Below are 15179 nucleotides of genomic sequence, written 5' to 3' on the forward strand. Positions count from 1 at the left end.
AATTCCATCTGTTTCTTTGTGAAAACCACGAATCAATGGCCTTAGTTAGAATATTTACAGGATCTGCTTTATTCTGTTAATATTCGCAGAGTCTGGGTAGCACCAACTTAATTTCGGGGTGCGGAGGGGGTGGGGGAGGGGGAAGAGATGAAGATATTAATCGGTCAATATTGGAAGCACCGAGTCTATTTGTCCCACCTGCATCTGATGTTAGAAACATTGCAAATACAAGCAGATCAGCTGCAGGTTCTCTCTATGGAGTTCGGAATTTTACACACGACACCTGCAGATTCTTGTTTCACATCCCGCGGCGAGGTGCAATCCCTCGACCGGGAAGATCCCACATTTTGATTTGTGGCCTGCGCTGAGTTGGTCTCAGCACTTTTGGGCTAAGGAGAAGGGGAGGGGGGGAGGGGATTTGCCGGGGAGGGGGGAGGGGATTTGCTGGGGCGGGGGGGAGGGGATTTGCCGGGGCGGGGGGAGGGGATTTGCCAGGGCGGGGGCGCGGGGAAATGAGTCAATGTTCCAGCTCCTAATCACTATCCGGTGGCCCCAGCTGGAAAGGGAGTGCACTCATGCACTCGCATACCTCAGGTCAGGACAGGACGGGGCTGGGCTGTGATGCCCTCCAAGGCCAAATAGCTCACCGCTGCCTGCACGGTACCAGCCTCTCTGGCACCGTACCCCAGCAACACAATAACACCTTTAGGGAGAGAAGAGAAAATGGGAGAGTCGGGACGCAAATAGCTAGAGTGGAAGCAGCAGGGCAGCTGAGAGCTTTGCAGGTTCCGGTTGAAGATGAAAATTTCCGCAATCTTAGAAATCCCAGCCGCAAGTCGGCCACGGTTTCAGAATAAACTCCTTTTCAGCACTGATCCCAATCCAAAAACACTTCTACACAGCAATCCCACCATTGACCTGTTTTACCATCAAATTCCAGCTGGACTCCAGTGATCTGCGCCTCTCGTGGCTGTTAAAATATATTGATGTAACGATTCCCCCTCGGGAGGGGAGGGAGAGGGGGGTAGATTTTAGTCTTTATCAAAATCAATTGCAGATCCACACTCGGAATGTTAATCAGGAGACTCAAGTTCAGTTCCTTCAACACGATGTCCACTGAATCAGTGTTTTTAACCCGAGTAAGTATGACTGAGAAGGTGTTTGTTCCTCGGGCTGCCTCACCACCTCGCTGTCTGTTTTGGTTCAGGTCAAAACCGAAGACGGTCTAAATTCCTCGATTAGCGAACAACGAAGAATATCTGGGTCCTTTTCTCCAGAACTAACGGGGCTGCTAATAGAAATCGCACGCTCACGTTTCAAAGTCGTTAATTCCAGAGAAATTGAAACACACATTCCCGTTTCTCATTAAATTTCACCCCTGCCGTGTCACACCAGTCACAGATGGATTAAAATCCCCGATCAGGCTTATTACCAGTCGATTATTGTCAAGGAAAAACATTTTCAAAAACAGATTTGCTACAATCTGGCAAATTGGATATTACCCTCTAGATGGAGCTCCCTGATAGAATCATAGAATAATAATACAGCCATTCGGCCCATCATGCCTGTGCTGGCAATTAGTCCCACTCCCCCTGCTCTTTCTCCAGAGCCCTGCAAATTTCTCCGTTCCAACTGTTTATCCAATTCCCTTTTGAAAGTTATTATTGAATCTGCTTCCACCGCCCTTTCAGGCAGCGCATTCCAGATCAGAACAACTCGCTGCGTAAATAAATTCTCCTCATCTCCCCCCTGGCTCTTTTGCCAATTATCTTTAATTTGTGTCCTCTGCTTACCGACCGTCCTGCCAGTGGAAGCAGATTCTCCCTCCCTGAGCAGGGGAGTTCTCCCCGGTGTCCTGGTCAATATTTATCCCTCTACCAACATCACTAAAAAACAGATTATCTGGTCAATGTCACATTGCTGTTTGTGGGATCTTGCTGTGCACAAATTGGCTGCCGTGTTTTCTACATTACAACAGTGACTGCACATCAAAAGTATTTAATTAGCTGCAAAGCGCTTTGGGACGTCCTGAGGTTGTGAATGGCGCGATAGAAATGCAAGTTCTTTCATTCAGGAGAGGAGGGGAGAAACATGGAGAGTAACATCTGAACCGGCAGAGAGAGATCTTTGGCCGATGCCTCTGACAGGAACCTGATATACGTTTCTTGGGAGGGAAAAATACAAATTCTTAAATGCAAACCCATTTATCATTACAAATTACATCGAGTCCACAGCACAGAAACAGGCCGTTCGGCCCAACCGGCCTATCCCGATGTTTATGCTCCACACAAGCCTCTTCTCACCTCTCTTCATCTCACCCTATCAGCATATCCTTCTATTCCTTTCTCCCTCGTGTGTTTATCCAGCTTCCCCTTAAATTCATCTACACTATTCGCCTCAACTACTCCATGTGGGAGCGAGTTCCACATTCTCACCACTCTCTGGGTAAAGAAGTTTCTCCTGAATTCCCTATTGGATTTATTAGTGACTATCTTATATTTATGGCCCTTAGTTCTGGTCTCCCCCACAAGTGGAAACATCTTCTCTACGTCTATCCTATCAAACCCCTTCATAATCTTAAAGACCTCTATCAGGTCACCCCTCAGACTTCTCTTTTCTTTTTTTTTGAAAAAGGTACCTTATACAATGAACTGGGGCTGAGAGTCTCTACTTAACTGTCTGTTGAATCTAGAGCAGAGAGAGAGGTTAAAGCTGGAAAGCCAGCCCTTGACAAATCTACATCGCTGAAGAGCTATTAACACAGATCAACAACCATTACAACTGTCTAAATCAATATGTGCAAGAGACAACACCAATGACTATATGAGGCAGGAGAAACAAAAGTGTTATAGGCTGTCTCCAGCAGACTCACTTTGTTCTCAGATTTTCATTGTTGTCGCATTGTGACATTGGAGAACTTAAAAAAAAACATATTCTTAAAAAAAAATATTTCAAACTCTGTAATGAATTGTCAGAATAATTACCCTCTGTGTTCGTTTCTTAAAGAGATAAACTGCAGAGAGGTGAAGTATTCCAGACGCTGGAAGACTTTCACACACTTCTGGTGCTCATTTGAATCTGGATTCTGCTCTCGGTTTCATTGTTTTTTAAAAAATAATTCTGCAACTATTATTCACTCGTACAAATCCTGCGGGACTGCTCGCAGGGTGCGGATTGGGGAGGTTGCAGCGAGTGGCAGCTGGGGGCGTTAAAAGGGGTGGGAGGACTTCTTGGGCTTGAATTCACACGTGAATAATTTGGTCTCACTCATGTCTGGCACCTATCAGTGTACACAGGAAGCAAAGAATTTTACAGCACAAAAGGTGGCCATTTTGCCCATTGTACCTGTGCTGGCCCCCTGAAAGAGCTCTCCACTTGGTCCCATTCCACCAACCCTTTCCCCATTCGGCCCATCGCGCCTGTGCTGGCACCCTGAAAGAGCTCTCCACTCGGGTCCCATTCCACCAACCCTTTCCCCATTCAGCCCATCGCGCCTGTGCTGGCCCCCTGAAACAGCTCTCCACTTAATCCCATTCCCCAATCCTTTCCCAATTCCCTTAAAATTTTTCTTTTTCAAATATATATCCAATTCCCTCTTAAAAACTATTATGGATTCTGCTTTCAACACTCTCTAGTGGGGCAATCCATGTCCAAACAACCCTCTATGTAAAACAAATTCTCCTAACTGCTCCCTTCATTCTTTTTGTGATGGAATCTATGCCCTCAGTTGATTCAGATGAAGATCCTGCACTGATTCTATCATCCCCACAGAATGGCTCCACTGGGTCCTCATCAGAGAGTAGCACCAAGTCCACTTCACCCCTCACCCCCGTGCTCGCTGACCTACATTGGCTCCCGGTCCGGCAACGCCTCAATTTTTAAATTCTCATCTTTGTTTTCAAATCCCTCCCTATCTCTGTAACCTCCTCCAGCCCTGCAACCCTCCGAGATCCTTGCGTTCCTCCAATTCTGACCTCTTGCGCGTTCCCCGATTTTCATCACTCCACCTTTGGCAGCTGTGTCTTCAGCTGCCTAAGCTCTAACCTCTGGAATTCCCTCCCTAAACCTCTCCGCCTCTCTACCTCTTTCTCTTCCCCGTCTGCCCCCTCAGGTGGACGTAAAAGATCTCATGGCACTATTTCAAAGAAGAGCACGGGAGTTCTCCCCGGCGTCCTGGACAATATTTATCCCTCAGCCAACATCTAAAAAAGATGATCTGGTCATTATCACATTGCTGTTTATGGGATCTTGCTGTGCGCAAATTGGCTGCCACATTGCTTACATTACAACAGTGACTACACTTCAAAAGTACTTCATTGGCTGTAAAGCGTTTTGGGACGTCCTGAGGTTGTGAAAGGCGCGATAGAAATGCAAGTTCTTTCTTTCTTTCAGATGCTCCTTAAAACCTACCTCTTTGATCAAGCTTTTGGTCACCTGTCCTAACATCTCCTTATGTGGCTCGGTGTCAAATTTTGTTTGATAATCGCTCCTGTGAAGTGCCTTGGGACGTTTTACTACGTTTAAGGTGCAGAATAAATGCAAGTTGGTGTTGTTCCTCAGAAGAGGGTAACCATCTTTGTATATCGTGGCATTGCCCTACAATCTCTTCTTTCTGGAGGCCTGTGGTGGATGCCAAAGTGAGGGCACATTGGCATAGCTACTGACAACGATCTGAGGTGTGTTCGTTGGGCAGAGCATCTGAAGTGAGAGCTCCACAGTGTTTATGCAGAATGATTCTGTTGGCTCTGTGGGTGGTGAAGAAACTTGCTGCTCTGATACACAGCTCTCGGGAACATGCATTTGGAGAGACCAGCATAGATAATCTGGGGTTGGAAGAACTGGACTACCAGATTTGGGAAGGCCCTTGGTGGAGAAGGTTAAGAGGCCTACTTGTTGTGCTGTTTAGGGAAAGACATCCTTTTGTGTACTTGTCCAGGACTCAACTTCTCTCCTGAGCTGTGATGGGGAGAGTGGGCCCATCCTGGGGTGGGACACAGTATTGTGTGTGTGTGTTTTTTCCTGTTCATTCACTGTTTCTTTAACTGTCTTGGTTTGGAGTATTTTGCATGGTGGGAATTGAGGGATATTATAGGTGTCCAATGGAATCATTTCAAAGCCAATTAAATGCTGCAATGGGGGAAATTATGGTCATTCTGGGTCGATTAAACAAGATGGGCTGAATGGGCTTTCATCATCTGTAATTATCTTGTGAATATTTATCAACTTTTACAGCATCAGTGACTTAACTGCTGAGTCAGTTTTTAATCTTGTTGTTAAATTATTTATTCCCATTTGTGGTTTGTTATAAAAGATGTGTGTGGGAGATCTGGAGAGTCAGGGGCAGGTTAGGGCTGGTGCAGTGTTTTTTGTAGCACTGAGTGTCGTGCTCTTATGTTTGGCCGGGCTGGCCATGGGGACACAATGAGGGAAATCTCATCTTCGGCTGAAAGGGAGAGGAATTTGTTGCTACTACAAAAATCCACCAATCAGAAAGCTCAGACATGAGCCTCAACTCAGCCAATCAGAAAGCTCAGTCACAGATTTACAGTAATTGGCAAAAGAGCCAGAGGCGACATGAGGGAAAAAATATTTACACAGAGAGCTGTTCTGATCTGGAATGCGCTGCCTGAAAGGGCGGTGGAAGCAGATTCAATAATAACTTTCAAAACGGGAATTGGATAAATACTTGAAGGGGAAAAAATTGCAGGGCTATGGGGAAAGAGCAGAGGAGTGGGACTAATTGGATAGCTCTTTCAAAGAGCCAGCACAGGCATAATGGGCCGAATGGCCTCCTTCTGTGCTATATCATTCTATGATTCTTTTAACCATCTACTCAAACAATCAGTAAGCTCAGACATGAGACACTACTGAACAGACGAGTCTCCACTTAACCAATCAGAAAGCTCAAATGTGAATCTACAGTCAGTCAGTCCACTAAGTGTACAAAAAGTTTAATAATGTAACTTTACTTAATATTTTTTTAAGTCCCATGTTCTTTCCCTCTCCCCAGCATTAAAATGGCCAATTCCAAACCTAAGTTAGCCTTCAATCTGCCTGTTCCCAAGCCTCTGCTAATGATGGTCTGTCACCCAGTGATAAGACATACATCACAGCTGTCCAGAGGTGACTCAGCCAACTTGTCCAACTTTGCTTGGAGCCTCTCTTTGACAGCTCAGCCATAATTAGGATAATAAGAGCCTTGGAATATTTTACTATGTTAAATGTGTGCTATAAATGCAAGTTGTTGTTGTTGGGAACTATGGACTATATAAGGACCATATGTCTGCACTTGCCTGACTGAAAAGTCCCTTTATATTATTTCTCTCTCTCTCAGCACTTTAAAGACCTGGATTATGTCCCCTCTCAATTTCCGACACTAGTTGATCTCCTCTCTGTTGCTCACAGTTGCCTGGGATCTGGGCCATGGTTCTGGGTCTTAGCTGCGCAGATAAAAGTGTGTTTGACCTGACTTGTCTCTTTAAAGCCACTACTCAGCTGCTCTGTGGCGAAACAGTCTAAATAGACAGATCCTAAGGTCAATCAGAGGCTAATTGCTGATAAGCATTTGTGTAGATTGGCAGCTACTTGTCCCTTTGGTCAGAAAAAACAGCAGCGAATGACTGGCTTTCTTTCTCCTTTTTAAAAAACCCTTTTGACACTTTGAGCCTGATGTTTTAGGTGTGATGAACATGGTGTAGCGTTTTATAAATATATAGATATAAAAGAAGGGATCTCATGGTGAGTTGGAGGATGTAGTGCTTTATGTTATGTATATTATCAGGGCCAGTATTTAATGGTGATTGAATACGGGAAATTGTGCATTTATTACAAAATATTGTGGGAGTTGCTGCTGACCCCTCCTGGCCCCAATGCCAGTTGACATCTCCTCAGGTACTGTTCCCTTGCCTTTCAAAATTAAGGTCATCACCGGCCTCCTGAAAGAACCCACCTCAACCCCTGAGTGCTTGCAAACTACCTCCCCATCTCCGACCTCCCTTTCCCTTTGCAAAGTCCTTGAACGTACCCCACCTTTCCTGTTTGAATTTCTCCAATCAGATTTCCAAACCTCCGACAGCACCAAAACGTGGTGATAAATGTGGACGTAGGATCATTTAATGGAAGTCCGTGCAGAGGCTTGGAAAGGTGTTACAGATAGAGCAGGGCGAGTGTGCAGGTACTGGGGGAGGAGGGGGTCGATGTGGGTTGGTAGTATTCCGAGGGTGGTCCAAAGTTCTGAGAGCATTACGGAGGGATTGCTGAATGTGGGGCTACTGGGAGGGGGGGATCCCTGTGGGTGGGAAGAGTGGCGGAAGGGGGGGCAGTTTTGCAGGGCACCGAACAAAAACAAATTGTGGTTATACTGTAATTGCCGACTGTATGTTGGCACTATAATCACATCAGGTACTTCAAGAGAGGCTTCCCCAATTCGGAAGACTCAAAGGGAAGGAAGTGCCAGCACAGGCACGATGGGCCGAATATTCTCCTTCTGTGCGGCATCGCTCGATGATTCTATAAGTTTAACCATGACAGAAATAGCGTAACAGGAAATGTTACAGGAAGTAAGCGTTACATTTACAGGAAGTCAACACTACATGCAAACTTAATGTGTTATGCTTTATATATCAAACAGCAAAGAACTTGCATTTATTGAGGTTTTTATCTCATCCTCAGGACATCATAAAGCATCTTACATCAAATGGGTTATTTTTGGAGTGCAGTCATTGTTGTTGGGTAGACAAAACACAGCAGCCAATTTATGCACAGCAAGGTCCCACAAATAACAAACAAATGAACTAATATTTGTGGTTTTGGTTGAGAGAGGAATGTTGGCCAAGACATCAGGAGAAGTCACTGGTCTTCCTGGAAGAATGCCATGGGATCTTTAACATCCACCTGAACAGATCAATAGAACCTCAGTTGCATCTGAAAGAAGGCACCTCTGACAGTGCAGCACTCCCTCAGTACTGTCCCTCCGACAGTGCAGCGCTCTCTCAGTACACCCTCCGACAGTGCAGCGCTCTCTCAGTACTGACCCTCCGACAGTGCAGCACTCTCTCAGTACTGACCCTCCGACAGTGCAGCGCTCTCTCAGTACTGACCCTCCGACAGTGCAGCGCTCTCTCAGTACTGACCCTCCTGACAGTGCCGCACTCCCTCAGTACTGACCCTCTGACAGTGCAGCGCTCCCTCAGTACTGACCCTCTGACAGTGCAGCACTCTCTCAGTACTGCCCCTCCGACAGTGCAACACTCTCTCAGTACTGACCCTCCGACAGTGCAGCGCTCCCTCAGTACTGACCCTCCGACAGTGCAGCACTCTCTCAGTACACCCTCTGACAGTGCAGCACTCTCTCAGTACACCCTCTGACAGTGCAGCACTCCCTCGGCACTGCATTGATGTGTCATCCTGGATTATGTGCTCAAGTTGTGAGTGAAGGAAAAACGTGCATTTATATAGCGTCTTTCACAACATCCCAAAGTGCTTTACAGCCAATTAGGTACTTTTGAAATGTAGTCACTGTTGTAATGTAGGAAACGCAGTAGCCAATAGGCACACAGCAAGATCCCACAAATAGCAATGTGATAATAACCTGATTATCTGTTTTAATGATATTGGTTGAGTGATAAATATTGGCCAGGAAACACTGCTCTTTTTCAAAATAAGTGCTTTGGGATTTTTACATCTACCTGAGGGGGCAGACGGAGCCTTGGTTTAGTGTCTCATCCAAAAGATGGCACCTCCCTCAGTAACGACACCGGAGTGTCACCTTGAGTGGGACTTGATCCTACACCCTTCTGACTCAGAAAACGACTGTGCTGCCCGCTGAGCCACAGCTGACACCTGAGGCATCGACCCAGAACATTCTGACTCTGAGGTTGAGAGTGAACCATCTGCCCAACCCATCGTCCAACTCCAGGAACTGTACTTAGTAAAAGGCAGCACCTTCAGGAGGAGAGGAAAAATTAAGGGGAAATAGGACAGCGCCCCTTTTAATCTTGCTTTGTACAAAGGAATGGGGTCTGGATTAATTACATTTACTGTATGGAGGATAATGGGCTTTTTAAAAAAATGAAAAACTTAAGTGAAATTATAATGCAAAAGTACCTCACAGTACCACTCAGATACAACTGTGGTTAATTTTTCAGAATTGTGCCATTTATAATATCTATAGCCTGACAATAGATTCGGCAATAACTCATAGGATATGCTTGGCGGTTGATGAATTACAGTTTAAAAATTATTTCCACGTGCCACTCTGTGCAATTAGCCTACAGCCTAAAAAGACAATCATAATGACTACTCTCCAACAGTAATTAGCCTAATCCATCTCCATTCAGAGAAACTCACACATAAATGTCAACCTGCAAGTTTCTGCTATCAGTTAGACAATGGATTAATGGGTATAATTTGCCGAGAGCTGGTTTCACTTTGAGAAGACCAGGCCTCAGAAGACCTCAAGTGCAACTCGGGGACTTTACTTCAGATCCTGCCCCCAAATCCACATTGTTTCTCTCATTTTTCTTGGAGACGTGAGACGACCTCACAGCAGAGCTAGAAATTAATGTTTTCAAAAGTTACCTTGTCAGGCACCCCGATGGTTTGGTGATGTGCTTGCATTGGCTCCTAGTCCGGCAACGCCTCAATTTTAAAATTCTCAACCTTTTTTTTCAAATCCCTCCATGGCCCTCGCCCCCCTCCACCCCCCCCACCTCTGTAACCTCCTCCATGGCCTCGCCCCCTCCCTATCTCTGCAACCTCCTCCAGCCCTACAACCCTCCGAGATCTCTGCGCTCCTCCAATTCTGGCCTCGTGCGCATCCCCGATTTTAATCGTTCCACCATTGGCGGCCGTGCCTTCAGCTGCCTAGGCCCTAAGCTCTGGAATTCCCTCCCTAAACCTCTCCGCCTCTCTGCTTCTCTTAAGACGCTCCTTACAACCTACCTCTTGGTCACCTGTCCTAATATCTTGGTCATGATGTGGAGATGCCGGTGATGGACTGGGGTTGACAATTGTAAACAATTTTACAACAGCAAGTTATAGTCCAGCAAAATAAAATTGCTGGACTATAACTTGGTGTTGTAAAATTGTTTACAAATATCTTGGTCCTAATATGTGGCTCGGTGTCACATTTTGTTTGGTAATCGCTCCTGTGAAGCGCCTTGGGACGTTTTACTACGTTAAAGTCGTTGTATAAATGCAAGTTGCTGCTGTTGTTATTGCATAAACCTCTGTTAGAATGAGCCGTACAGACCGGGGTGGGGGGAGTGGGGGCGGGGAGCGGCAGAGAGGGTCCTAGGATTGATCCCAGACTGTGAAAAGAAAGAGTTTACATTTATAACAGCGCCTTATCATTTCCCCAGAATGCCCCAAAGCGATTAACAGCGAATTAATTACTTTCGGAAGTGCGCTCACTGTTATGTAGGCAAGTGAGGCAGCTAATTTGTACACAGCAAGATCCCATAGTGGCCTGCTTTTGTTGCTGGTTGAATGTTGACTGGAACTCAGTGAAAACTTCCTTCACCAGGTGTTGGCTGTGGCTCAGTGGGAAGCATTCCTGCCTCTGGGTCACAAGGTTGTGGGTTCAAGTCCCACTCCAGAGACTTGAGCCCATAATCCAGGTGACACTTCATTGCAGTACTGAGGGAGTGCTGTACTGTTGAAGGTGCCATCTTTCAAATGAGGTGTTAAACCGAGGCCCCTCCTGCCCTCATAGGTGGATGTTAAAGATCCCACGGCACTATTTGAAGAGCAGCGGAGTTCTCCCAGTGTCTTGGTCAACATTTATCTGGTCTGGTCATTATCTCATTGCTAGATGTGGGGCCTTGCTGAGTGCAAATTAGCTGCTGTGTTTTCTACATTACAACAATGATTACACTTCAAAAAGTACTTCATTGGCTGTAAAGTGCTTTGGGGCATGTTGAAGTTGGGAGAGGCGCTAATATAAATACAAGTTCTTTCTTTCTTCAGGCATGTCTCTGGTACCTACTCACCCATTGGAAAATGGGGGGGGTCTCTCATTACCTCACAACCCCCTCCCTGATCAAGTGGGCCAGTCTGCCATGCTTTTTAACAAGAAATGCAAAAATTCTTAGGAGGCCCAAGCCACTTGCCTGGCCTAGACCCCTCTGGTGGGGCCCACAAATGTCCTTGTGGAGGCGGGGACACCTCCTACCGGCTGCCTCTACTAAACTGGGTCCACTTTCAGCATGAGGAGCAGGAACCCCTTTTTAAGGGAGTCTTGCTCTCAGTTCCGTCCCCTCACCATCATCTGCCATGTGAGGGGCGGGTGAAAGCTCCTCCCCTCACAAGGCAAAGAGGAAACTCCCAGAAATGGCCATCGTTTTCCTGGAGAGTTCCGGTGGTCCCCGTGGAATTTTGGTCCCATGGTCAATAACACCAGGTGAGAGGAGCTACCGTCCTGACAATGCGAGGGAGCTGAACTAACATCAATAGAAGGTAAGTCTAGTGTAGGATAGAAGGTTAGATAATCTGGAACTTTCCTTGTTTTACTGCGGGGGCAGGGAGAATTCTCAGAACATTTCCTCTGGAGATTACATAGAATTACTTGGAATTTATAACACAGAAACAGGCCATTCGGCCCAACTGGTCTATGCCAGCATTTATGCTCCACACGAGCCTCCTCCCACCTTACTTCCTCTCATCCTATCAGCATGTCCTTCTATTCCTTTCTCCCTCATGTGTTTATCTAGCTTCCCCTTAAATGCATCTCTGCTATTCGCTCAATTACTCCTTGTGGGAGCGAATTCCAGATTCTAATCACTCTCTGGGTAAAGAAGTTTCTCCTGAATTCTTTCTTGGATTTATTAGTGACTATCTTATATTTATGGCCCACTAGTGTTGGTCTCCCCCACAAGTGGAAACATCTTCTCTATGTTTACCCTTTCAAACCCCTTCATAATTTTAAAGACCTCTATCAGGTCACCCCTCAGCCTTCTCGTTTCTAGAGAAAAGAGCCCCAGCCTGTTCAATCTGTCCTGATAGTTATAACCTTTCTGGTATCATCCTTGAAAATCTTTATTGAACTTTCTCCAGTGCCTCTAAATCCTTTTTGTAATATGGAGAGCAGAACTGTGCCCAGTGCTCCGAGTGTGGTCTAACCAAGGTTCTATCCAAGACTAAGTAGGTTGGTGTAAAGAATGGTGGAAGGAGTCGGAGTTGATGGACCTTAAACCTTTTCTTGTTTGATGCTTTGTTATGTTCTTTTACCAGTACTTTTCCCTTTAAAAGGGTCCTGATGCTGACATTCCCCATCTTATCAAAGGAGTTCAGGTGGAGACGCTTGCTGTCTACAAGGGTTCCCACTGGTGAGAATCTCTGAAAATATCTCCTTACCTGCAGGATATGTCCACCTAAGTGCTGTTCAAATAGCTCAATGGCCAAGGCAGTGGAACTTCTCCTTTGCTGAGCTCCTATTGCTGAGGAGACAAAATGAGAGAGTGTCACTACAGAGAGAGAATGGACAGGGTCCGCAATCCTTATTGGCCTATTTTACAACTCTGGACCAGCCTGTTGCACATCTTAACTGACAACCCAGAACAGAAAAATACCAAAAAAATAATTAAGTCAGAAGCAGCTGATGTGAGGTCCCACCCCAGACATACAGGATGCCACGATCTGTTATTGAGTCATTTTTCCATGGTTCATCCCAAATTATCGGCTCAGTTGGTAGAATTTTGACCTCTTGGTCAGAAGGTCAGAGGTCTAAGGCCCACACTGGGGTTCGTGATCCAGGATGACACTCAAGGGGGCGCGGGGGGGGCGCGGGGGATGGGGGAGGTGGGTGCTGCATTATCCTCGAGATGAGGTGTTAAATCAAGGCTTGTTCAAGGCTGGACGATAAAGCCGTAGGTATAGGGTTGCCAACTCTGGTTGGACGTATTCCAGGAGGTTTCATCACATGACCTCCCACCTCCAAACCCCCCGCCATTGGTCGCCTGACACAGTTATAAAAATATTGGAGGATGAACAAGAAACAAAAGTGTTCCAGAAAAAAACACAATTTTTTTAAATGCCCCTATTGTTTTACTCCTGGGTTTGCTCACAGCGAGTGACCTGGAGATTAATCTTTAATTCCTGGAGACTCCAGGACAATCCTGGAGGGTTGGCAACCCCTAGGTAGGAGGAAGTCGATGGGTTGGTATCCTGGAAGAATGAGATTAAACGGGCTGAAGAGTACCACTCTCCAAAATTAACGTGATCTATTCATCCCAAAATGCGACCCTACATCTTCAATAATTTTTTTAAGATCCCAGCACAGAGTCATTTTGTGTGCTTCAGAGGGTGATCATTTTGGCACCTGGTCCCATCCCCCGGTCATGTCCCATCCCCCTGGTCCTGACCCACCCCTCCCCAGTCTCATCACCACAGTGAGCAGCGGGGGGGCGGGGGAGAGGAAGGAGGGGGGCAGAAGGAATCGACACTAAGTGACAAAAAGTCACATTTCATCACACAACCTAAACACCAGAGAGTAGACAGCAGCTCCAGGCCAAAGACCAGCATATCGACTTTTTAAAAAAAAAATCCACTTATAAATAAATAATACTTTTAAAACATCAGATACACTTTAGGAAGGATGTCAGGGCCTTGGAGAGGGTGCAGAGGAGATTTACCAGAATGGTACCAGGGATGAGGGACTTCAGTGATGTGGAGAGACTGGAGAAGCTGGGGTTGGTCTCCTTAGAGCAGAGAAGGTTAAGGGGAGATTTAATAGAGGTGTTCAAAATTATGAGGGGTTTTGATAAAGTAAATAAGGAGAAACTGTTTCCAGTGGCAGGAGGGTCGGTAACCAGAGGACACAGATTTAAGGTAATTGGCAAAAAATCCAGGGGAAAAATGAGGAGAATGTTTTTTGCACAGCGAGTTGTTCTGATCTGGAATGCGCTGCCTGAAAGGGCGGTGGAAGCAGATTCAATAATAACTTTCAAAAAGGGAATTGGATAAATAGTTGAAAAGGAGAAATTTGCAGGGCTCTGGGGAATGGAACTAATTGGGTAGCTCTTTCAAAGAGCCAGCGCAGACGCAATGGGGCGAATGGCCTCCTTCTGTGCTGTGTGATTCAATACTTGAGGACAAGGCCTTCATAAAATCTTCTGCAAATGTTGGTATGGAAACAGGGCATTCATCCCACTGTACCCTGTGCCAGCCAGCCCTCCCAGTGGGGTTATGTTCCTATTTCCCTTATTTTTCCCCCCCTACCCTTTAGTATGTTTCTTTTTCCAAGTGATTACCTGATTCCCTCTTAAACACTGTGATTCACTCAGCTTCTATAGTCACTTGTGGAAATAGATTCCGTATCCCAGTCCCTTTAAACGGGAATCACACCCCTCCCCTCACACTTCCACTGCTAACCCTCAGTTCATGCCACCCGCCTTCTGAATAAGAAAGGCACGAAACCAAACGGCTGCCCTCCTGCACCTCGCCCAAGTGGCCAATTTTCAAGAAGTAAGCCAGTGAGGGGCTACTTGACTAGGGAGGGCATCGCGGCTGAACCCGAAACTGTGCTCAAATGACACAGACACAGGCATTTCCCAGCGGGGTCACTGGACAGTGATTAGCTGTGGGGACACTGTCCCAGGGGAGGCTAGCTGTAGCGCCTACATTGGCCAACTAACTCAGCACTAACTGGGGATCCAACCTGGGATATTCTGGCCTGTGTGCAATCACCAGCTGAGCCATAGACGAAGCAGCTCTCCAAACCGTTCACTATCGATGGAAGTTTCATCATAAGCCAATTCATTATAGCAGAGTTTTACAGTAATTGCTCAGTTTAGAGGCCTGAACTGGCAATCTCTGCCTCTGTCCCTTTCCTGAATATCCAGGATTAATGTAAGGTCCTTTGTACCTTAACACATGCACTTTTCAACCAGAATCCCTGGATGGTGATCAGGAGCAATGAACTCTGGCTGATTATTTTCCTCTCCTCAGCCCAGAGGCTCTGCATCCTATTGCAGTGTCTCCAACTGAGGTTGTCTCGCTCAGGGTGGGACCGGGCGCTTGCCTAAGTAACATATTTAACGAGAAGCTTAGTGTTACTTAACTAATGCTTATGACAACTGCTAAAGGGCACCTCATGCTGTGCCTCAGGATTAGTCAGATCTCAGTCAATCTATTTTAGAAGAAAGGAAGAAAGAAAGGAAAGAAAGGGAGGGAGGGAGGGA

General features: G+C 46.2%; 1 protein-coding gene across 1 annotated transcript in view; it reads right to left on the reverse strand.

Moving 5' to 3' along the window:
* Positions 1–15179, reverse strand: part of npas1 (neuronal PAS domain protein 1) — a 247928-nt gene that overhangs the window by 95940 nt on the left and 136809 nt on the right. Inside the window, exon 4 of the mRNA XM_067974834.1 lies at positions 12355–12437. Coding sequence (XP_067830935.1) covers positions 12355–12437 — 83 coding nt within the window. The remainder of the gene's footprint in view (positions 1–12354; positions 12438–15179) is intronic.

Source organism: Heptranchias perlo, chromosome 41 (assembly GCF_035084215.1).
Source record: "Heptranchias perlo isolate sHepPer1 chromosome 41, sHepPer1.hap1, whole genome shotgun sequence".
NCBI lineage: Eukaryota > Metazoa > Chordata > Chondrichthyes > Hexanchiformes > Hexanchidae > Heptranchias > Heptranchias perlo.